The sequence below is a fragment of the Taudactylus pleione genome, unplaced genomic scaffold (genome assembly GCF_031769625.1).
Source record: "Taudactylus pleione unplaced genomic scaffold, aTauple2 ptg000387l, whole genome shotgun sequence".
NCBI classification, from domain to species: Eukaryota; Metazoa; Chordata; class Amphibia; order Anura; family Myobatrachidae; genus Taudactylus; species Taudactylus pleione.
The window spans coordinates 1,465,704-1,490,872 of NW_028284788.1; the positions used below are offsets into that span (position 1 = coordinate 1,465,704).

At 43.2% G+C, this 25,169-nt stretch overlaps 1 protein-coding gene across 4 annotated transcripts in view; it reads right to left on the bottom strand.

The window, feature by feature from the left end:
* INAVA (innate immunity activator) overlaps positions 1-25,169 on the bottom strand; it is a 202,543-nt gene that overhangs the window by 111,685 nt on the left and 65,689 nt on the right. For 3 of the 4 annotated variants that reach the window (XM_088445759.1, XM_088445758.1, XM_088445763.1), the window contains exons 2-3: positions 24,192-24,277; positions 21,659-21,783 (exon numbers count right to left, since the gene is read on the bottom strand). In XM_088445759.1, the coding sequence (XP_088301885.1) occupies positions 21,659-21,783; positions 24,192-24,246 (180 nt within the window). In that variant the 5' untranslated portion in view covers positions 24,247-24,277. Of the gene's footprint in view, positions 1-19,097; positions 19,170-21,658; positions 21,784-24,191; positions 24,278-25,169 lie in introns of those variants that run through there. The other variant, XM_088445760.1, reaches the window with a different exon arrangement.

Here is a 25,169-nt window from a genome sequence, read left to right on the forward strand (position 1 = left end):
CCGCCGCCGCCACCACCAATGCCAGCAGCCGGGCCCAGTGGGCTGAATTGTCGAAGTAAGTACAGTACAAACTACTGTACACTGTTCTCTCTCTCTCATTTGTGTGTTTGTTTTTGGTGTTATGGAGTACCTAGTCAAGATTTTACAGTTTATTTGTTTCAAAAAGGTTTTGAGGGAAACTGACAGTACAGTGTTCTTTTTCCACAGTCCTACCTCCACCACCACCTTCAGTAGCCGCTTCCTCCTCAAATGACAGTGGTAATGATTAAAACAGTTACAGTATGGACACACTAGTGTCATGCTACTGCCTTTTTTATTTTTTTGTATAATATTTTTTTTCTTATACTGTACACACAGACAGACTGGTCATTGATGAGGAGGCTACAGGTATAAGCCCCATGTCACATAAGTACAGTACACCACATTTTTCCTACAGTACTGTATATCTCTCCTTTTCTTCCCTTGTCAGTCTCTCTCGACCTACGGTATCTCTTTCTCTCTCTCTCTTTCTCAGTGTCTCTCTTTTCTGTACTTGTGTAATAGTAACATTATTTTTTTTCAACAGTATCACCAACCAAAAGGTACATCCCTGGCCCCAGTGGCCTGACCTGGCCGTGTAAGTACACTACACCACATTTTTTTCTTCAGTACTGTATCTCTCTCTCTTTCTCTCTCCCTCTGTTTTTCTCTCTCTCTTTTTCTCTTTCTCCCTCTTTCTTTCTCTTTATCTCTCTCTCTTTAATTTTCCTCTCTCTCTTTCACTCTCTTTCCCTGTTTTTCCTCTCTCTTTCTCTCTCTCTCCCTGTATCCCTCTGTTTCTCTCTCTCTCTCTTTCATTTTTCTCTTTGTCTCTATTTTCCTCTGTTTTTCTCTCTTTCTCTCTCTCCCTGTATCCCTCTGTTTCTCTCTTTTTCTCTTTCTCCCTTTCTTTCTGTCTCCCTCTCTCCCTCTGTTTTTCTCTCTCACTCTCAAAACATCTCCAACGTCTTCTCCTTACACAATAATTGTTTCTGTCCTTGTGTATTTTAGTTGAAGACATTGAAGGGCCTCAGCCCTCCCCAGGCCAAGAGGAGGACCCAGACTCCCCTCCCCAGTGAAGTAAGTACTGTATACAGTTGTATACTGTAGGACATTTTGTATTAATACATACAGTATATACTGTAGTAAAGTATATACTACAGTACAGTATATACTGTGTGTTTTCAGGGAAAATTACATGTTTCTTTTCCCACAGTTCCAGAGACCATACCCCCAGGCGGCCCCAGCGAGAGTCTGCGTAAGTATAGTACTGTACACTACAGTACATTGTTCTCTCTCTTTTTCTTTCTGTCTCATTCTCTCTTTTTCTCTCTCTCTCTCGCTCTCTTTTTCTCTCTCTCTCCCTTTCTTTCTCTCTCTCTATCTCTCTTTCTCTCCGTTTCTCTCTCTCTCTCTTTTTCTCTCTCTCTCTTGCTCTCCCTTTGTCTCCCCCTTTCTCTCTTTTTCTCCCTCCCTCTCTTTTTCTCCCTCTTTCTTTCTCTCACTCTCTCGTGTGTTTTCAGGGAAAATTACATGTTTTTTTTCCCACAGTTCCACAGACCATGCCCCCAGCCGGCCCCAGCGAGAGTCTGCATAAGTACACTACTGTACACTACAGTACATTGTTCTCTCTCTCTCTCTGTCTCTCTCTCTCCCTCTCCCCCTCTCTCTTTCTCTCCCTCTCTGTTTCTCTCTTTCTCCCTCCCTCCCTCTCCCCCCCTCTCTCTCTTTTTTTCTCTGTCTTTCTCTCTATTATTCTCTCTTTTTCTCTCTCTCTCATTCTCTCTCTCCCTTTGTCTCTCTTTTCCTCTTTCTCTCTCCCTCTTTGTTTCTCTTTCTTTCTCTCCCTTTCTCTCTCTCCCTCTCTTTCTTTCTCTCTCTCTTTTTCTCTCCCTCCTTTTCTCTCTCTCCCTTTGTCTCTCTTTCTCTCCCCCTTTCTCTCTCTTTTTCTCCCTCTCTCCCTCCGTCCCACCCTTTCTCTCTCTCCCTCTCTTTCTCCCTCTTTCTTTCTCTCACTCATGTATTTTCAGGGAAAATTACATGTTTTTTTTCCCACAGTTCCACAGACCATGCCGCCAGCCGGCCCCAGCGAGAGTCTGCGTAAGTACAGTACTGTACACTACAGTACATTGTTCTCTCTCTCTCTCTTTCTCTGTCTCTTTCTCTCTTTTTCTCTCTCTCTCTCCCTTTCTTTCTCTAACACCCTCTCTCTCTCTTTCTCTCTCTCCCTCTCTCTTTGTTTCTCTCCCTTTCGCTCTCTCTCTCTCCCTCCCTCTCTCTCCCTTTGTCTCTCTCTTTCTCTCTCTCTCTTTGTTTCTTTCTTTCTCTCCCTCTCTCTTTTTCTCTCTCTCTCCTTTTTTCTATCTCTTTCTCTCCATTTGTCTCTCTTTTTCTCTCTCTCTTTTTTTCCCCTCTCTCCCTCCCTCTCTCTCTCCCTCCCTCTCTTTATCAATCTTTCTTTCTCTCACTCTCTCGTGTGTTTCAGGGAAAATTACATTTTTTTCTCCCACAGTTCCACAGACCGTGCCCCCAGCCGGCCCCAGCAAGAGTCTGCGTAAGTACAGTACTGTACACTACAGTACATTGTTCTTTCTCTCTCTTTTTTTCTTTCTCTGTCTCTCTCTTTTTCTCTGTCTCTCCCTTTCTTTCTCTATCCCTCTCTCCCCCTCTCTCTCTCTCCCTCTCTCTTTGATTCTCTCCCTTTCTCTCTCTCTCCCTCCCTCTCCCCCTCTCTCTTTTTCTCTCTCTCTCTCCCTTTCTTTCTCTATTTCTCCCTCTCTCTCTCTCTACCTCCCTCGCTCTCTCCCTTCCTCTCTTTCTCCCTCCCTCTCTTTCTCTACCTCTATCTGTCCCTTTTCTCTCTCTCTTTTTTCTCTCTCTTTCTCTCTCTCTCTTTCTCTCTCTCTACTTTTCTCTCTCTTTCTCTCTCTCCCTTTGGCTCTTTTTCTCTTTCTCTCTCCCCCTTTCTCTCTCTTTTTCTCCCTCCCTCTCTCTCTTTTTTCTCTCTCTCTCTCTCTCTCCTTTTTTCCCACTCTTTCTCTCCCTTTGTCTCTCTTTTTCTCTCGTGTGTTCAGGGAAAATTACATGTTTTTTTCCCACAGTTCCACAGACCGTGCCCCCAGCTGGCCCCAGCGAGAGTCTGCGTAAGTACAGTACTATACACTACAGTACATTGTTCTCTCTCTCTCTTTTTCTTTCTCTGTCTCTTTCTCTCTCTCCCTTTCTCTCTTTCTCTATCCCTCTCTCCCACTCTCTCTCTCTTTCTCATTCTCTCTCTCTCTCCCTCTCTCTCTTTGTTTCTCTCCCTTTCTCTCTCTCTCCCTCCCTCTCTCCCACTCTCTCTCTCTTTTTCTCTCTCTCTCTCCCTTTCTCTCTCTTTTTCTCCCTCACTCCCTCCCTCTCTCTCTCCCTCTCTTTCTACCTCCCTCTCTCTCTCCCTCCCTCTCTTTCTCTGTCTTTCTCTACCTCTATCTGTCCCCTTTCTCTCTCTTTTTCTCTCTCTCTTTTTCTTTCTCTCTCTCCCTCTCTCTCCCTTTCTCTCTCTCCTTCCCTCTCCCCCCTTTCTCTCTCTCTTTTTCTCTGTCTTTCTCTCTCTCTCATTCTCTCTCTCCCTTTGTCTCTCTTTTTCTCTCTCTCTCTTTGTTTCTCTTTCGTTCTCTCCCTCTCTCCCTTTCTCTCTCTCTCCCTCTCTCTCATTCTCTCTCTCTCTTTCTCTCCCTTGTCTCTCTTTTTCTCTCTCTCTTTCTCTCTCCCCTTTCTCTCTTTTTCTCCCTCTTTCTTTCTCACTCTCTCGTGTGTTTTCTAGAAAATTACATGTTTTTTTCTCACAGTTCCAGAGACCGTGCCCCCAGCCGGCCCCAGCGAGACTCTGCAGTACATTGTTCTCTCTCTCTCTTTTTCTTTCTCTGTCTCGTTCTCTTTTTCTCTCTCTCTCCCTGTCTTTCTCTCCCTTTCTCTATCCCTCTCCCCCCCCTCTCTCTCTCTCTCTCTTTGTTTCTCTCCCTCTCTCTCTCCCTCCCTCTCCCCCTCTCTCTCTCTCTTTCTCATTCTCTCTCTCTCCCTTTGTCTCTCTTTTTCGCTCTCTCTTTCTCTCTCCCTCTCTGTTTGTTTCTCTTTCTTTCTCCCCCTCTCTCTCTCTTTTTTTTCTCTCTCTCTTTCTCTCCCTTTGTCTCTCTCTCTCTCCCCCATTCTCTTTCTTTTTCTCCCTCCCTCCATCTCTTACTCCCTCTTTCTCTCACTCTCTCGTTTGTTTTCAGGGAAAATTACGTTTTTTTTCCCCACAGTTCCACAGACCGTGCCCCCAGTCGGCCCCAGCGAGAGTCTGCGTAAGTACAGTACTGTACACTACAGTACATTGTTCTCTCTCTCTCTTTTTATTTCTCTCTTTTTCACTCTCTCTCTCCCTTTCTTTCTCTCCCTTTCTCTCTATTTCTCTATCCCTCTCTCTCTTTCTATCTCCCTCTCTCTCTTTGTTTCTCTCCCTCTCCACCTCTCTCTCTCCCTTTCTCTCTCTCTCTTTCTCTCTCCCCCTCTATCTCTCTCTCTCTTTCTTTCTCTCTCTCTCTCTTTTTCTCTCTCCCTTTGTCTCTCTTTTTCTCTCTCTCCCTCTTTCTCTTTGTTTCTCTTTCTCTCTCTGCCTCTCGCTCCCTTTCTCTCTCTCTCCCTCCCTCTCTCTCTCCCTCCCTCCCTCTCTTTCTCCCTCTTTCTTTCTCTCACTCTCTCGTGTGTTTTCAGGGAAAGTTACATGTTTTTTCCCACAGTTCCAGAGACCGTGCCCCCAGCCGGCCCCAGCGAGAGTCTGCGTAAGTACAGTACTGTACACTACAGTACTTTGTTCTCTCTCTCTTTTTCTTTCTGTCTTTTTTTCTCTCCCTTTCTCTTTCTCTATCCCTCTCTCCCCCTCTCTCTCTCTCCCTCTCTCCCTTTCTCTCTCTCCCTCCCTCTCCCCCCCACTCTCTTTCTCTCTCCTTTTCTCTCTCTTTCTCTCTCCCTTTGTCTCTCTTTTTCTCTCTCTTTTTCTCCCTCTCTCCCTCCCTCTCTTTCTCCCTCTTTCTTTCTCTCACTCTCTCGTGTGTTTTCAGGGAAAATTACGTTTTTTTCCCACAGTTCCAGAGACCGTGCCCCCAGCCGGCCCCAGCAAGAGTCTACGTAAGTACAGTACTGTACACTACAGTACATTGTTCTCTCTCTCTCTTTTTCTTTCTCTGTATTTTTCTCTCTTTCTCTATCCCTCTCCCCCCTCTCTCTCTCTTTCTCTCTCTCTTCCTCTCTCTTTGTTTCTCTCCCTTTCTCTCTCCCTCCCTCTCCCCCTCTCTTTTTCTCTCTCTCTCTTTCTCTCTCTCTCCCTTTGTCTCCCTTTCGCTCTGTTTTTTTCTCCCTCTCTCCCTCCCTCTCTCCTTCCCTCCCACTCTCTCTCTCTCTCCCTCCCTCTCTTTTTCCCTCTTTCTTTCTCTCACTCTCTCATGTGTTTTCAGGGAAAATTACATGTTTTTTTTCCCCACAGTTCCAAAGACCGTAGCCCCAGCTAGCCCCAGCCAGAGTCTGCGTAAGTACAGTACTGTACACTACAGTACATTGTTCTCTCTCTTTCTTTCTCTGTCTCTTTCTCTCTTTTTTCTCTCTCGTGTGTTTTCATAAATTTTTTGACTTGTCAACATTTGGTTTTTTTTGACACACAGATGACTGCTTTATAGTGGAAGAGTGCAGCAGCCCTGCCCCGATCTGTAAGTACAGTAGTGTACATTACATTTTTCTACCACTGTATACTTACTGTCTCTCTCTCTCTCCACGCATCTCCAACCTCTTCTCAATACACGCTAATTCTTTCTGTCCTTGTGTTTTTCTTATTTTCCAGTACTGTACAGTATGTTTCGGTGACCTGTCTTTAGGTGCATACACGCTAGATGATTTGGATGAACGCTAACAATATTGCTGTGTTTAATATCCCTCTGCCTCGTATACCTTTGATCGATGCCTAGCCGCCCGCTGCCCCTTTTTAGTCTCCTGTGAGTGACCATCCTGTCCCCACCGCCATCTTGTTTTGCTCAGCAGCCATCTTAGTTTCAGTCGCAATATTGCTGTGTTTAATATCCCGCTGCCTCGGTATGCCCCGTCCCCGTAATGGCTTATTTGTGTATCGAGTTTCTATCAAACACACCGTATACCATTGATCGATGCCTAGCCGCCTGCTGCCCCTTTTTAGTCTCCCGTGAGTGACCATCCTGTCCCCGTTGCAATCTTGTTTTGCTCAGCGGCCATCTTAGTTTCAGTCCCAATATTTGTGTGTTTAATATCCCACTGCCTCAGTATGCCCCGTCCTTGTAGTGGCTTATTTGCATATCGAGTTTCTATCAAACACACCATATACCATTGATCGATGCCTAGCCGCCCACTGCTCCTTTTTAGTCTCCCATGAGTGACCGTCCTGTCCCTGCCGCCATCTTGTTTTGCTCAGCGGCCATCTTAGTTTCAGTCGCAATATTGCTGTGTTTAATATCCCGCTGCCTCAGTATGCCCCGTCCCCGTAGTCGCTTATTTGCACATATTATACCTACAGTACTGTATTATTGCACCACTTTGCACATTTAACTACAGTAGCAGCACATTCTTGAAAGTGCAGTATTAGTACTGTAATTGTTTACAGTGTTGTAATGTGAAACATTTACTGTATATAGTACATGTATTTCCACTATTTTACTTAACATTGTATTTAGTGTCTTTATACTTGTGTATTTCAGAGTGCACCAAACTGTCAAAATGGTGAAGAGCAAAGGTTTTTACAATGGAAACTCATCTTGCCCACTTCCAATGACCAAAAGGCTGAGTGCACTAGTCCCACAACTGTCTACAAGCAAACCTTCCAAGAAGAAAACAGGTAAGGAAAATGTACAGGTACCTGTTCTAGTCAAGACAAGGAAGAATGCAAAGCCGAAGAACAACACTTTGCAACTGGACATAGGAAAAAATGGACCAGGGAACATGAAGCAACCCATGAACGTCCAGAACCAGGAGGAAACACCAGTGATTTATGGACCCGAAGAATTGGACACCTTTGAGCCTCTTGATGAAGATGTATCCCACTCACCCACTCGTCAAAAACTGTCATTCCAAGAAGATAATGCATGCACATGTAGCTGTGCTAGGATGGTGAGAGACCTCATGGGAAAAGTTGGTCATCTGGAAGTGAAAATTGACAACTTGAAAGAAGAGCTGAAGGAAGGGCTGAAGGACACCATTGCAGAAGCAATGAAAGAAGCAATCCGGCAAAGTAAAGAAGAATGGCAAGAGGCCGCTGCCCAGAGTACCAGGAAGAGACATGAGCAGGCAATCCAGTATGAAATGGTCACACCGGATGAATTTGAGCCTGAGGATAATGACAATTTAAACTTGGAGACTGACCCATCCTTCCACTTGCTAGATATGGACACTACAGTGGCATCAGAGCACTTGGACATGACACCAGTGCCATCATGCAGCCTGCCTCAGTGGGAGAGTACACCAGTGGCATCATATCGCCTGCCTGAACGGTCAGTTGAAGAATCGAGGATCAACAATGCAAGCATGCCTGTACTTTCACCAGGAACGCCTGTCATGTCGAGCACTCCAGCACAACTGACTGTATTTGGAACACCCTTACCGGATATACCACTGGCTGTGATCAACGGTGACAAGGACAATGAAATTTATAGAGCTGTCAATTGTGAGATGCATCGATATGCACAAGCAATATTTCAAGAACATGTGCCCTACGACCTGTATTGCAATTGGACCAAGCAGGTGAACTTTGATGGCAATCGGAAGAAAGTGCCAATCCCCAACAAGTTAAGAGAAGATATCCTCTCAAGATGCCGGACAAGATTTAGGATTGGAAAAGAACTTATGCGGATAAAGGACACGTTGAATGGGGTGCTGCGCATGCCAAGGAAACATGCATGGAGGACAGTCATGAATACAAGTACAGATCTTCAATCAACAAACACGACTTGAAGGGACTTGGCAGAAGACAGGAAGACCTGGCGCAACCGCTGGCCAGGACGTGGCAGCGGCAGAAGAAAGAAGTGGAGAACAGGAGAGGACTAAAGGGGTGGAAAGCAAAAGAGCTAAAGAAGTTCCCCCCAGAAGCCTCTTCCACCATAACAGATAGGCCCTATGTGAGGCCAATGGAACATTAAACCCAACCTACAGTAGACCAACAGGTCTGAAGAGAGGAAGACCCGTGTGAAGAGAGAAGTGGAGGACAGGAGAGGACTACAGGGGTGGAAAGCAAAAGAGCTAAAGAAGTTCCCCTCCTCAAAGCCACTTCCACCATAACAGGTACCGGTAGGCCTTCTGTGAGGCCAACTGTACTCTACTGTTCATTAATACTGTAGTTTGTTAGGCTGGTGAGATACAGTAGGGCTGATATTAATGTTACAGTAGATTAGTGTGACACACTATTAGAGCAGGAAAGGGCCTTGCATGGCATATTCTCTCTCCTACAGGGACCTCTGTGTGGGATTGAGCGGGACGAAGAAAGAGAGTATCTCCGGTGAGTACTGTATGTAACGTACCTGTGTGTCTGTCTTTTACTGTCTGTTCATCTCTGCCTATCCTCCTTTCTTCAGGGCGTACAGTGTACCTTGCACTATGATGCAAGGTAGAGTCTGCACCTGGTATAGGTGAAACTTTGGTTCTGAGGCCAAAAGTGCCAGTGATGATTTTAACTTAAAAGCCTAATCTTTTTGTGTAGTCCTCAGTCCAGTAGGGCGTATCGGTTGGCATTGAGGTGCGCCTGAGACCCAACACGTGCATCTGTCATTAAAAAGGTACAAAAAGTCAATAACACTATTGGCCAGGATTTCACTCACCAGGGGTGCGCCGGCCGATGGGGGTTGCCGCCCACAGTCATATACTGTACAGTATCCCTGTTGCCCATCCCAGTGATTTCACAGCTGCCCGGCACTTACAGTAGTATACAGTACAGTAGACATACAGTACTGTACACACTGAGGGCCGTTTTCAATTTAGGGGTCTATTTACTTTTTTTAGCCGATATCGTCTTTTCACTCCAAGGGGTCTATTTACTGTACTAAGCAGTGTTAGGAGTGAAAAGTGATAAATAAGTGATAAGGTGTCAGGCAATCAGCTCCCAACTGTCATTTTTCAAAAACAGCCTGTGAGATGACAGTTGGGAGCAGATTGGTTGGCACTTTTTCACTTTCTTATCAATTTTCACTCGGTTTCCTAACACTGCTTAGTACAGTAAATAGACCCATTGGAGCGAAAAGACGTGATCGGCTAAAAAAAGTTTAGCCGATTACGTAATTTCGCCAGGCGGAAAATTATCGCTGTATTCAATTTGAAAGCTTTTCCGCCTACAGTAGGCAGGAAGACAATGCAATGTACAGTAAGATAGTATGTGAAAAAGTTTTGCCTACTGTATGAATAGCAGGCGGAAAAAAGTGGTGAATTGGGGTGCAACGTTGCGGGAAGCCTTCAACGTGCAGCCTTAAGACAGTCCCCTAAAGGTACTGTAAACTGCGTAATTTAAAAAACAAAAACAGTCAGAACACCCCAAAAATTCACTTTCATTTAGGGGGCGGAAGAAAAAAAATTGGGGGGAAAAACTTAAACATGTAGGGGTAAATTTACTAAGATGGGAGTTCTATTTAAGAAGTTACTGTACTGTATGTTGCCCATAGCAACCAATCAGATTCTACTTCTCATTTATCTACAGTAGCACCTTCTAGAAGGTAATACCTGGAATCTGATTGGTTGCTATGGGCAACATTACTTCTTAATAGAACTCCCTTCTTAGTAAATTTACCCCCTAATATATAAAATGTACTGAGCTTAGTAAGGGTTGGATAACAATTCTGAACAAAAGTAGCGAAGAATTAAAAAAAAAAAGCACTACATGGGTATGGATCTGGGCATGCGTCTGAGATACGATGACGTACAGTATTGTAGGACACACTCAAGCCAGGTGCAACCTTGGTATTGCAGGCGGCTGTAGTGTAATGGTAAATAATCAAACCAATACATTACGTCGCTTGTACAACCCTTTTGCTGGTTCGAAACTTGAAAGGTTACACTTTTTATTTTTTATTATTATTACACAGTCAAGGTTACACTTTTTTGTCATAAAGAATTTCTGGATAATGTATTAGTGAAGATTTAAAACAAAATAAAATTACCGTATACAGTATATATTTTAAAGGTCTCGAACCAGCGGGACAAGAAAATGGTAGATGCAGTAGGGCTAGGCATTAGCCCCCTAGACTACTGCATCTACTGTACTGTAGTTCCTAGAGTCATGGAATCACTACAATGTCTACCGTAAGTCCGGGACAGGGTCGACAGTATTGTACTTACTATAATACAGACAACTGGGCATGCGCAGTGCTATGAGACTCAATACGCCACAGTGTAGCGCGCAACTAGCAATGCGGTATATGGTGTACCGTATGGAGCAACAAACTACAGTACTGTAGCTGGGCACATCTACAGTACATACAGTATAATATATTGAGTTTTGTAAGGGTTGGATAACAATACTGAACTACAGTACTATAGTGAACATTTAAGAAAAAAAAAATTATCAAGGTCTCGAACAGAAGGAGAGAAGTGTAAGCAAGATGGATCACTTAACACTTTGCTCACAAGTCTCTCCTAGTAAGAATTGCATCTGTCCTCTACAGTACTTTATGTGACATCTACAGTACCGTACGATGAAGTACTCAGGCATCTGTAGCATAGAGGTAAGAAATCAAACTTCTACATTGCAGACGTCTGTACAACCCGGTTCCGGGTTCGAAACCTGGAAGGTTAAACTTTTTTTTTTTTTTTTATTATTATTAGACAGTCAAGGTTACACTTTTTATTTTTTTAATATTATTATTGCACAGTCAGTGTGTAATACGGAGATCCCACTTTCAGTGTGTGTGAATCATGACCCGCTACTGTATGATCTTCCATACTGTACACCATGGCATAACGCTACAAGGGTATGGCTATGGCACAGCACCACTGGCAATGCATTGCAACCCCTCCACTGGGCACGCGCCAGAGATCCTATTTGTACTGTAACCCCTCAGAACTGGCTATAAGTCACCACTGCGCCAACTGTGCAGACATTGACGCAACTTTTGCGGTTTAAACGCAGAGTCAGTTTGTAATGCAGAGACCTCTCTCTCAAACAGAGCCAACTATCAGTTACTGAACTCATTAAGTCACTAAAGTTTCCAAGTCTGGGACAGCATCGACATTGACACAAGTTTGCGCTCTAGAGCACAGTCAGTTTGTAATACAGAGACTTCCCTCTCAAACAAAGCCCACTATTGTAGCACTTTCTGAAGTCATGAAATGACTATTGTGTATACTGTAAGTCTCGGATAGTGCAGAATGGCACAAGTGTGAAAATTAAACAGTACTGTAGGAATACAGACAACTGGGCATGCGCCATGGCATAGCGCTACTTGGTTTATGGCTTGGCTCCACTGGGCATGCGGCACACATTCCATTGTCATTGTAACCCCTCCACTGGGCATGCGCTGACATTGACACAATTTTGCGGTTTAAACGCAGTCAGTTTGTAATACAGAGCCCACTCTCTTTAACAGAGCCCACTACCAGTTGATGGTCATAAAAAATCACTATAGTGTCCAAGTCTGGGACAGCGCCGGCATTGACGCAAGTTTGCGTTCTAAGGTACAGTATGTACAGTAATAAAAATCCAAATTTCGCTGTTTGACTCCCGAAGCACTGGGCATGCGCTCCACATGTACTGTATTGAATACTGAATATTTTAAGTGAAGATTTTAAAAATAATTAAAAAAAAAACATATTTTCAAGGTCTCGAACCCACGGAACAAGAAAAGAGAGAAGCGGTGAGACTAGGCATTAGACCGCTAGGCAACACACTTCACCCATTACCAGAGTTCTGTAGTTTGTAAAGTAATGAAACCACTACAATGTCTAAGTCTGGGACAGTGCCGACAGTATTTACATTTGCGCAAGTACAGTATGATACAGCACAGTCAGTGGGTAATACAGAGCTTAATGATTTCAAACTTTATTAGACATTCTTCTACCGCTTTATTATACCGTACATTCCTGATTCCATGTGGAAAATGCTGTAATACTGTATAGTATACCGAATCACCGCTTCTGTCAACCAATCGGGCGGAGATACAGAACATACTGTACGGTACATTGGAAATCACACGCATGCGCTATGTAGTTTAGGAAAAGTGACACCTGGTGGGCAAAAAGTTGTATTACACGTAATGAAATCAGACGCATGCGCTATGTAGTTTAGGAAAAGTGACATCTGGTGGGCAAAAAGTTGTATTACACGTAATTACTTTTTTCCAGCGTTATGCTACACTACATTACTAAACTTTCTTTGTTGCGCGACTCATGGTGTGGTGTGTGGCGTGCCATGCGTGGTGTGAGAGATAATGCTGTGATGCCACGTGATACCTGGGCACATCGGTACATGTAACCATAGGGATCATTGTGCCTTATAATCAATGCAGGGAAAAGGCACTGATTATACAATTTTAATGTATATATCTCTAATTTATTTTTTTACCAAGTATATAACAGCAACATAATGGGGGTAAGATGCAATCAGGGAGATTGCTAGACTCTTTAGGGAGTCAGGGAGATTGCTACTATTTCAGGGAGTCTCCCTGACAATCAGGGAGAGTTGGCAAGTATTCCCCTATGTATCAAGCTTGTGTTCATAAAATTATGTATACAGTATGGTGTTATATGAAAAATAATTTTCAGTTGTAAATGTTTTTTTCTTTGCTGGCGATATAATACACTATTACCCATATGATGACATATTTGCTCATTTTATTTTACTATTTAGATTGTTATATATTTCTATGCTTTCTACCTAATTTATATGTTAAAGTATGTATAACTTTAATGTAAGTGTAGTATCAACATAATTTGCTATATTATTTCATGGTGATTAAACTGCAAGTGTATTTGAAAATAAGATAAAGTTTATATCCTATCTATGGAGTATCAGGTATGAAGCCCAATTTATACAGATTGTGAACATTTATTATACTCACAGTATTTGTTTTTTCATTCTAGTAACTCTAGTCCATCTGGACATGGGCATGGTTTACTATAAAATTCTATAAACATTATTCTCTTGTCAGAGCACCAGTTGCCCATGCTAATTTACCTAAAGTTTAAATTTTTTTACTGTACAGTACATCAGGTATTGGTAAATTGATTTGAGAGAATAGATGAGTACATAAACAGCTTCATGATTCTCAATATGCAGGGGCGCCACAACATTTTTTAAGTTGGAGAGGCCAAGATTTCATTTCATTTTGGCACCCTAAATCACTGAATATTACATGCTCAGGGGCAGCTGGAGTAACCCGCTACACCCCCTACCCGATGACAGAGATCAGTAAGCTGTCTTTGCTTTTGCTGATTTGGCTCTGTATGTGGACACCACTGCTCTCTCCCATAATCCTCACTCACGGATAGAACAGTAACACAATGTTACCACGCAGCTCTGGGAACACATGCAACCAATAGCGCGTCCCTGTACAGACAATTTATTCAACCAGCACTGGAATAGGAGGAAGATGGTTACCCGCGTGTTGATGGGAGTTGTAGTTTGGCGTAGGCTTAGGAGCTTATTGCTACAGAGTGTTGAACCTCACTCTAGGACTACAGAGACCATCATGCAACGCAAGTTTGCAGTGAGTATGTCTTGCAGAACCCTTTTTGCACCTAATAGGATCGAGCCCAGTGTATCAGTGTATGCACCCTGCTATTCCATGTACTATACACACATACCACTGAAAATACTGTGTAGGTATAAAACAAGAATAAAATTCAAGGTTGAAAAACAAATATACATATATACACAGCAAATGAAGCTCTATCTGGCTGCCCTATGTACAGACATGAACACGCACTTATAAGTAGCTGAACATTTAAGTTGGTTTTGTTTACTATAGGATGTAACAACAGCATTTATTGTGAGTTGCCAATAGGGTCAAAAGTAAACAAATATGCAGTTTCCATAAACTTTACCCTCTAATAAGTCAGATATGTTACAGTACATACAGCTGTATACGTGCATCCAACATAGTAATTACCTTACTGCTTCTGCTCAGTACAGGGGGCTCCAAGTGTGCTTTCTAGCTCTAATGAATCCTCCCATGAGGTTGCTGCTGATCTCCTCCATGGGTAAAAAGCATGTGATGACTCTGCCAATTAGAGCTCAGCATATGCCCCTCTGACCTTTTGTGGTGTCTCATGGGACTTAAGCTGGGTACACACTGTGTACCCAGTCGATATGTCGGCCTGATGGGCCAACATATTGAATCCTGGGTACACATCAGAACGAGGTAATGAACAACAGAACAATACTTTGCACCGTCCTTCATTACTTGCAAGGGGCAGAACGTGATATCATCCGGTACGCATATTCCGGCGCCTGTGTCAGTATGACATACTAAAACTTTACTGTGTGATACCCCAAAGTAGTAAGGGTGATAAATGTGATGTGCGTACAAATCAGTTACCTTGGTGGGGGTCTTCTTTCAGCAACAGCTCTTCACTAAAGCCACACCACAGCAGAGGGGCAAAATTTCCCCAGACACAGAGAGATGCAATCTTACAACAATATTTATTCCACAATCTGGTGTAATAATTAGAATGTTCTCAGCTAGTGTTGAGTATCACTAGTGAATAAGTTCTCCCTCTGAACTTAGACAAACTCAGGTATGATAAAAATTGCCAGCTCCTAAGTGACCTTGGATGCAGAGGTACTGGCAGACTAATCTGTTTTTTGCTTTATGCTGTTTCTTCCAACTCCTTTCTCTGTTCACTGATCCCCCCTTTATTTCTTACTCTTAACAGCTGTGTGTAATCCCACTGCCAAATGCCGGAGCTGTCTTTCCACCTCTCATCTTGATGTGCAGATCACCCAGCAGCTCCTCGTCCAGCTCTGCCTCTCTGTAACCGTCACTAACTCTCCTCTTTGTAAAGGTGCCTACACACATACCGACTTTTCTTCCAATTTGGCTGATTTCGACAAATCGTGATGACAGATCATGTAAAAAATGGCCAAATCATGAGTTTCTACTACTCTTGATCACGATGCTGATGTGCGTCCCCACTCATCGTACCTCGCATCTTCAGATCTGCCATGCTGTAGGGCAGATTAGCCAATCTGGGATACAATGCACTGGCTGCAAGATAGATCTTAAGTCAGATTGGACATTTTTCACTCCAAATCGTGACCACGACTGCCTGGGGAGAGTTCAGGGGAAATCATGTACATCGGCTGATTGGGAGCAAGTCAGTATGTGTGTGGGCACCTTAACTGTCACTTCAGGCTGTGCATGGGTCCTAGATGAGCCTGGTGTATTGTGGGGCAGTAGTTCATTATGGCTGTAGCGGCCTGAGCAGCGCCCGGTAAACCAATAAATTGGTACCCTGCAATTGCGGTATACCACAACTGTACCATACTCTGTTTTATATAATGTAATTGTTATTATCTGTTCCTATTAAATAATTTTATTTTACCTGAATGTTTTGTAGGTCCAAATTTTGCATGCTTCTTCCAAATGCTAAAGTTGCAGGGAGACCCGCTTAGCTCCAATTCATTACAACGCACGTTGCACCATTGAGTCAGCCCAGGGACCGTTCTAGGGGTGGGTTACCTGGACCACCGCCTGGAGTGCCGGCCCCTAGAGGGCGCCGCGGAGTCCCCATATAAAAAAAGAAGTATGTCTTTAAAAGACAAACTTTATTACAGTATTGGCGGCGTCGACGGCAGCAGGTCCTAGCCACGGCCACCACCCGCTACTCTGACCCATGACCCCATTATGCCTTTCCTCGCACACAGCTCCCAGCAGTCCTCTGTCAAAAGAAGTACCACCGGAGCTCTGCCTCCCTGCCAGCTGCGTATAATCATGAGCCTTGATACGCAGGTGACTCGACGCACTCTCTCCTCCCAATGTGCTTGCCTGTGAGTGAATGTGTGAAGGAACAGCCGAGGAGGATGGGAGAAGTGCACTAGCACACAGCCCTGTAGCAGGGGGACGCTCTGTGGTGTGTCACCTGACTGAGATACACAGACCAGGGGTGGCACTGTCTAAAGCTAACAAGTGTGTGTATAGCTATATATAAATATATATATATATATATATATATATATATATATATATTGATATGATCGGGGTAGAGGTCCCTCTCCTGGGGTAGGTGGACACCTCCTTACACACAGCAGCCAGGAAACAGCACTCCAGTCGTGGGTTTTCATGCAAGCTGGTCGGCACCAGTTTTATTGTGCAACTCCAATAGTCAAATAAACCAAACATAAAATAAATCCTAGCCTGGCTGGGCACTGACTAGACAGGTAATTGCCTCTCTACAAGTGGCTACTGCCTCACCACAAACACGTCACTTTCAAAAGGTCCCAGTGTCTGTCCTCACCAGGGTGTGTGAGTCACTGCATCTAAACTCTTACACAGCTATATTGAGCTACTTCCAGGTGTAACCCCTAATTAGCTTGCTCTCAGGCTGAAAGACCTAACACATGAAACGGCCCTGTGGATGGAGCCCTCCCTTCTCTCTCACATCCACACCCCCAGGACCCATTCTCTGGCTTTTACCAAAGCCGACCCTCAAATCTGTTTGTAAAACAGACTTTTCCTGGGATTTAAAATACATATTACAGGAATCTGGGACATATATACACGCCATCCCTAACAGCCCAGCTTTGGGCAGTCCTGGCGCACATGACCAGGCTCGCTGCAACCAAAACACACAGCAGAAGGTGGGTTGTTCACTTTAACAACTGAGACCTGGGTTCTAGGCTTGGGTACTGGCTGGAACCCCTGCTTGTAAAACAGACTTTTTCTGGGGCTTAAAATACATACTACAGGAATCTGGGACACATATACACACCATCCCTAACTTCTCCAGTGTTTATATCACATATCCCCCTCTTTGTTTCAATCTGTGGGTGGAACAACTGCAGCCCCCAAACAATGGACATGTAACAAAGCGTCTGCATTGGTCAGCTGGCTTCCTGACCTGTGTTCGACTGTGAACTTGAAAGTTTGTAATTCCAAGAACCACCTTGTTATTAAGCTGTGGCTTTATTAAACCTCTGCCAATGGTGTAACCAAGTCACTTTACGTCTTCTATCCCTAGGCAACATTTCTTGGGGTTGGCTGTCAATCCTACCCTATAGATGGAGTCCAACACTGCTTGTATTCTGAGCAAATGAGACGCCAATCAGGACTATGAATGACTACATCACCCAGACAAGCAGCATACCATCTATGGGGTCCTAAAATTCTGTCCAACATCCTTTGGAAGGTAGCCAGTGTCCCACACAACCCAAAGGGCAACATCTTGTATTGGAACAACCCTTCTGGCATCGGAAATGCTGTCTTTTCTTTGGCATTCTCAGTTAACGGCACTTGCCAATACTCTTCGGTTAAGTCTAGAGTGGTTAAAATACCTGGCTGTTCCTAGCCTTTCAATTAGCTCATCCCCCCTTGGCATTGGGTAGGCATCGAACTCTGACACACTGTTCAATTTTCGAAAATCATTGTCGAAACATACACTCTCATCAGGCTTTGGAATAAGCACAATGAGACTTAATTACACCCAGTTCCAACATTTTTTTAATTTCTTTAGACACTGATTCTCTTTGGGCTTCTGGTAACCCATAGGGCTTTAGGTTAATCTTAACCCCTGGGTCAGTGATTATGTCATGATTAATGACTGTGGTTTTGCCCATTACATCTGAGAACAAAACCCTATTTCTGATAAGAAATTCCCTAACTTCCTGCTGCTGAACGGATGACAGGGTTTTAGCTATTGTCACTTCAGGAACCAAAGGCCCTAAGTTTACTGGAGGGGCCAGGACGGCTGACAGAGCTGCTCTATCCTTCCAAGGTTTGATAAGATTTACATGGTATAACTGTTCTGGCTTTCTTTTGCTAGGCTCAATGACAGTTTTATAAGTACTGGACTGCCCCTCCCATGTCTCTTTGGCAATTTCAGGTAATCCCCTTGGATGTATCCCGTACAAAAAATCCTGGCGTACTGCCATGTGAGGATATGACAACGGACTATCAGGGTCTATGGATTTACCATCGATCACTTTTACCAGAGTAGGGTCTTTTAACTGCTCCACTGCCAAGATCTCTTTTCTGACCTCAAGATCAGACAGACGACCAACTAGCTTAACAATACTTCCCATCTCAGTATTCTCTGGTTCACCAATCACGCTAGAAAAAGGGAACTTCTCAGACTCGGAAGAAACTTCCCCTGCTACTGCATCAGCAACCTTCTCAAATGGGTCAGGGTTATTTACTTTGGTAACAAATCGGCTTTCCCACAACTTCCAGAAGTGAGCAAAGTCTCTCCACAACATTATATCATACCTCAAGCCATGCACCAAACCCACAGAGACTATAGCAGTACCACACTGTGTTTCTATGTTCACTTCTGCAGTAACATAATACCGAGTATCCCCATGTATGCAGGTCACACCAACAGCCTTCCCTTGCGCTTTAAGGGGTTCACCAGTTCAGCTTTCATAAGTGTAACCAGGCTGCCAGAAACTAACAGTGCGGCTACTTGATTGCCTTCTACAGTAACCTTACACATTTACTTATCTGTCTCAGCCTGTCAGTCAGCAGTACAGACAGGCTGTGCAAAGAAAGACATTCTGCGATGGACATAAGCAGTATCACATTGCATAGGTTCAGAGGTGAGTGGACAATTAGCAGCAATATGGCCCAATTCACTACATCGAAAACATTGTATCATATTATTATTAAAGTCTATTATGGGGTAAGAACCTTCCTGGCCTGGCTGGCCTATCCCCAGGTTCCAAACCCACAGTCTTAAGTTCATTCCACCGCCCAGCACCCTTCTCCCCTGGAACAGTCTTACCAGTAGTCACAGAAGATCGCCGTTGCGGAATCGGGGCCCAGTGAACAGTCACACAACAGTTACTCAGCCACCACATACCTCTCCACCAGTTCGACTAACTGGTCTGCGGACTTAGGGTCTGCATGGCTCACCCACTTGCGCAGAGATGCAGGTAGCGATCGCAGATACCGGTCCATCACAACTCTTTCCACGATCTGCGGTCCTGTCAGTGTCTCGGGCTGTAGCCATTTTGTGGTTAGATGGACGAGGTCGTGCATCTGTGAGCATGGAGGCTTTTCCATTTGGAACTCCCAGCAGTGGACTCGTTGGGCCCGAACAAATGAGGTGACTCCCAAGCAAGTTAGGATCTCCCATTTTAGCTTTGCATAGTCTTTGGCATCAGCCAGGCACAAATCATAGTAGGCCTTTTGTGGTTCTCCAGACAGGAAGGGTGCCACAAGACTTGCCCACTGTTCCTTGGGCCAACTCTCCCTTTCTGCGGTTCTCTCAAAAGCCATAAGATATGCTTCCACATCATCACTCTCGGTCATCTTTTGCAGAAAATGTCTGGCCCGTATGGAGCGAGTGTTGTTTCGAAGTCCAGTGTAAGCATCTCCAGACCGGACTACTAGCTGTTGTACCATGTCTTTTAAGGCCTGGCGGGTTTCCTCTATGGTGACTTGCTGAGTCCTGTTTGTTTCCTGCTGAGCTTTGATAGCTTCTTGCAGAGTTTTGTTAGATTGGAGCAAGGCCTTAACAATGTCCTCCATGTTGTCTTTAGGTGTAGGTTTGTAGCAAAACCTGGCTTCTCTATGCATGTCGACGCCACCTTCATGGACTTCACAGAACACGAGTTGATATAAAACACAACAAATTGGTCTCTGTCACTTTAAATTTTAAATATAGAACTTTTCCTCTTGCTGCAATTTCCAGTGCGCATTGCCCGCATTCTCCACCAATTGTGATATGATCGGGGTAGGGGTCCCTCTCCTTGGGTAGGTGGACACCTCCTTACACACAGCAGCCAGGAAACAGCACTCCAGTCGTGGGTTTTCGTGCAAGCTGGTCGGCACTAGTTTTTATTGTGCAACTCCAAGGGGTAAATTTACTAAAGTGAGAGTTTTTAGAAGTGAGTTTTAAAAGTGATGTACCCATAGCAATCAATCAGATTTTAGCTATTATCTTCTAGAAGGTGCTAGTTAAATGTTAGGTAGAATCTGATTGGTTGCTATGGGCAACCTCACTTTTAAAACTGACTTCTAAAAACTCTCACTTTAGTAAATTTACCCCCAATAGTCAAATAAACCAAACATAAAATAAATCCTAGCCTGGCTGGGCACTGACTAGACAGGTCATTTCCTCTCTACAAGTGGCAAGGCCTACTGCCTCACCACAAACACAGCACTTTCAAAAGGTCCCAGTGTCTCTGAACAAAACCTAAGTGTCTGTTCTCCCCAGGGTGTGTGAGTCACTGCATCTAAACTCTTACACAGCTATATTGAGCCACTTCCAGGTGTAATCCCTAATTAGCCTGCTCTCAGGCTGAAAGGCCTAACACCTGAAACGGCCCTGTGGATGGAGCTGTCCCTTCTCTCTCACATCCACACCCCCAGGACCCATTCTCTGGCTTTTACCAAAGCCGACCCTCAAATCTGTTTGTAAAACAGACTTTTCCTGGGATTTAAAATACATATTACAGGAATCTGGGACACATATACACGCCATCCCTAACTTCTCCAGTGTTTCTATCACAATATATACATATTTGTGTGTATATATGTGTGTCTATATATATATATGTATATATATATATACATACACACACACATATACAGACATACGTGCAGTACATTATACACTGAATATAGATATATAAATATATACACAAGTATGTGTGTGTGTGTGTAGATATATATATATATATATATATTTGAAGTGGGGGTATGGAAATATCAGGGGGGCCTAAATCCTGAGCCCCCCTGATATTTCCATACCCCCACTTGCCAGACTTCCAATTTACAATGCGAGTGTAATATCTACATGCCCCCTCCCCAATCAGTCACGCCCCCTTTCCAGAAGCACACGCAACTGGGAAATTTCACCCTGAGCTCCACAATGTCTAGAACCGGTCCTGAGTCAGCCAATTAAATTTCTATACATGCGCTAATTTCACACTCTGCCTCCATTGCATGTGTAAAAATTCTTACTCAGTCGCACATTTTTTGTACCTCACATGCAATATTGTGTGATTGACTGTGCAGTACGGCTAATCACACGATATTTGATGCGACTGTGGGAGCGCGCAAATTGGACATACATACTCCACAATATGCCCGATTTGTCGTTACGATTAAGCCAAATCGGGCAGATATTGTTCAAGTGTGTAGTGTACCCATCCTTACTTATACTATCATCTACTCCCCACAACAGAACCTAATGCTTAATTTCTGCCACCCTGCTGCTTATTGTTATGACCACTGAGGCAACAATGTTTATAAACCATGTACTTGTCCTGCATTGTCTTGTACTGTCATTGTTTTTTTGTTCTGCTCATTTATTTATGTACTTTTTTAGGCGTTGCAGAACCCTTATGGTGCCATATATAAAGGGTAATAATAATATTAATAATCCAATTAACAAAAAGAGTAAGCAAGAGCTGTTTAGTTTTGACAAACAATACACAAATTTATTTCGATATTTGTGGATAACTTACAGCCTCCTGTAAGCAGATCTGGCGAAGCTCATCCAAACAGCTCTGCAATTTCTTTTCCAGTGTGCGTTGCTGAATGCGCACTGCTTGCGTCAGCTCCTTGCATGCATGAGAAAGGTCGCCAGGAACTGAAGAAAATAAAAAAAAGGGAAATTGTAAGATCATGAGCTGAACAGGTTGGAGCTGATGCAGTTGCACATGTCCATTTGCGCACAGAACTTGCAATTTTTAGCTTTGCATATGCTCTGTAGTCTCCACTTGCTGCAAAAGAGGTGCAACTTAATGTTAAATGGGCATTCATGAATGTGCCAGCGAAATTGTGGGCTATGCTGAGATCTGTCTGATTTCAGATCTCTTGCAGTATGTATAGGGCAGGTGTAAGTGTGTGTTGGACAGCTATTACTGCAAGCAGATGAATATGTGCAATGCAGTCGCAAACATGCATACAACTTGGCATACAGGAGAATATCGGCAATTCGTTTAGAGCAAGTGCTATTACGGCCTACTTGTATGCAACTTTGCATCAACCTCTAAACAGTCACGTGGACACATACAAGTGTAGTGGGGGTGGGGCCACAATGGTGTCCCAAGTAGACATGGCGGCCAGGTAGTAGACAAGTATGATTAAAAGCATGCTTTACCATCATATTTGAAGTTGCAAAGCCGACACTGTTAAATGCTTTAAATCGCATTATTAACATGTTGCCAACCTTAATTCAAGCTTACCCTGTCCCTGTTTCTCATAGTCAACATTTTGATTGTCGAACTCACATATCCAAACCCAACTATAAGAGGTAACTTTGCAGAACAATATTATTAAAAGGAAATAAAATGGTGTATATGGGTACATTATGGAGCTTTCATTCTGCAGAGAGATACATGGTCATTTTCACTCCCTAAAAGAACTTACATTTTGGACCAGCTGAAAAACGTTAGTCTTTGGGTTTCATCTTATAAGTGTAATGGGATGCATTTTGTGCCTTCATTTTGCACTTTGACACATTGATGATATTCTGCTATTAATGTAATAAAAAGCTTCACACTCAAAAGGGAAACTTGTAATAAGAACAGTCGCTTCACTATCAGTATTGGGTGGTATTTTAGAAAAAAACTAGAAAGAGTTTAATTTAATGAAAGAGATGGCTGTGATTGGTATAATGTTGAAATTATATGATATTTATATTTTGCAGTCTTGGTATTATTTTGTTGTTTCTTCGCACTCTAGCTGTACATCCAGTTTGTAGGGGCTTCTCCTGACAATGGAGAGTAGACATTTACCTTGATGTCAGGTGTATGATTGTCAATAGCAAGGATGCTTTGCAAATTACCTACATGGTCTGTTTGTTAGGTCAAAGAACAACTTCGACCTGACTGCTACAGAGGTATGAAAAGTGCATAGAAGTAAATTTAACCACAGTACATATAGAAACAACATTTACTTCATGTACAGTATATTATTTTATATATTAACAGAAAACCTTGTTTAAAAGTCAAATGGTGGCTTTGTTTTGCTATTTAGCTATACAATTAAATCATATTATACTTTGGGTCTTCACCTCTCTTTTGATTATGCAACCTTTTAACACAATTACCAATGATTATTGTACAGTGGGGGAATCATTATAATGTGATTTGCAGTGAACAACATTATCAAGCTCTTCCCATTCGCTAGGGAAGTGGGTGGGATGTGGGTGGGAAGGTGGCCAGCTCTTCCAGGAGTCTGTGAGAACCGAAATTCATGAGTCTCCCAAATATACCGGGACAGTAGGCAAGTATGAAATACAGCCAGTGAATATTGTACTAGCCCTCTGTTTCATACTACAGCGGTGGTTAAATAAAATACTGGAATCATGTTTAACTGCTCATAGCAAAGAATTAGTTGGAGGTGTTTTAAAAGGTAAAATTTTTACTATGAGAAAATACTTGTAAGAAAATATAGAAAAATAAGGTTATAACTGCTACTTTAAATTTAAAGTAAACAGAAGTAGGAAGGATACAGAATTGCATCCCCTTAAAAATGGGTAAACACTGGAGCGATGTCGGACCACTTTGCTGTTACGTAACGACAAATCGCCTACATGGCTAAGCGTGTACACTCAATATACATCAAACCTGACAAATTCGCATGCGACCGAATGTATGTTAATGAAGGAGTGATCGTTCCATCATTCATTAATCGATGTAGTGTGTATTGGCAATGAAGCAATGTCCAAGGTGTTCATGGACATCGGTACAATTGTCGGTCGTCTCAGTGTGTACCGGGCACCTCCCGCTGTGTATGAGCATCTACTGGATGATGAATGTATTCATAGCCCTTATTTTAGTGGCCAATGACACTTATGAGGAAGGTGCAGCATCTTCTAGGACCTCATGTAGAATCTTATATTATAACTATAGCACTGTAACAGTTGTTGAGAGCAATACTGTGTAAATCAATGAAAACAACATTTGTCAACAAAATATATTTGCAATTCAATTTAATATTTCCTGGTTTGTGCCACAATTGACCTCCCAAATTTTCCATCCTTGCAGTCACCTGGTGGGATAATATAGTCCATCTCTCTGTCATTGAGTGCTTCTTGCTTTCCCATGGCAAAGGGTCAATAGGATTTAAGAAACAGCCTAAATAGAAATAAATAAGGTAATATTAAGCAACTGATATGTAGGAAACAGTAGTACCAAACTCATGTGCTATTGTATGTTTACTAACAGAATTAGGGGCTGATTCTCAGACAGTTGGCCAATGTTTTAAGTCTGCGAATGCGTCCCAGTTGCACAGCGCATGCGTCCCGGTTGTTAGTGCTCAGAGATGCAGAACAGATTTGGACACACAGTCTGTGGAATTCAGTACTCATTCTTGGGAGGTAACGGACGTGGCTAAGCTGAGATGGGCGTGTCACTGTAAGCGGCTGTGTACAGAGTTGCACAGCTGCTCACACTGGAGTCCATGGTTAGATAGAGAAATTGCACCTGCCTTAGGACTGGTGCAAGTTTCATAGTGCGTCAAATGGTGCATCTAAATATGCACCAAGAAGGAAATGTACCACTGCAAGTAGCCATCTCAGAATAATGAAAATTGGATGCAGCATTAGCATAAGATGCAGGTGCAGCTGCGGCAAAATGGACAGCCATGGCTGTGTCTGTGTGCGAATCAGAATCAGCCACGTAATTTCTAAAGCTGGCCACGGAAGCTGCAATATATCCTAAAAAATCAAGAAACTAATCCAATATATTAGCACTTGTGGCCTTAGGACAAGGACAGGCTTAGGGGCTGTTATTTTCAGGCATAGTGAAAAATATAGTAATTTCTTAACCACACTAACAGGCCCCATTAAAGTTGTGCGCGATCTGGCTGCTTGCCCTGTGTACAGAACACAGAGGAATATTGTTAGATACAGTAACAATTAAACAAATCTTACAACAATCACACAGTATGACACAATGTAATGTAAAATATACACTATTTATAATTTGGGTTTATTTATCACTTTATTTATCAATAAATGTTCAGCAG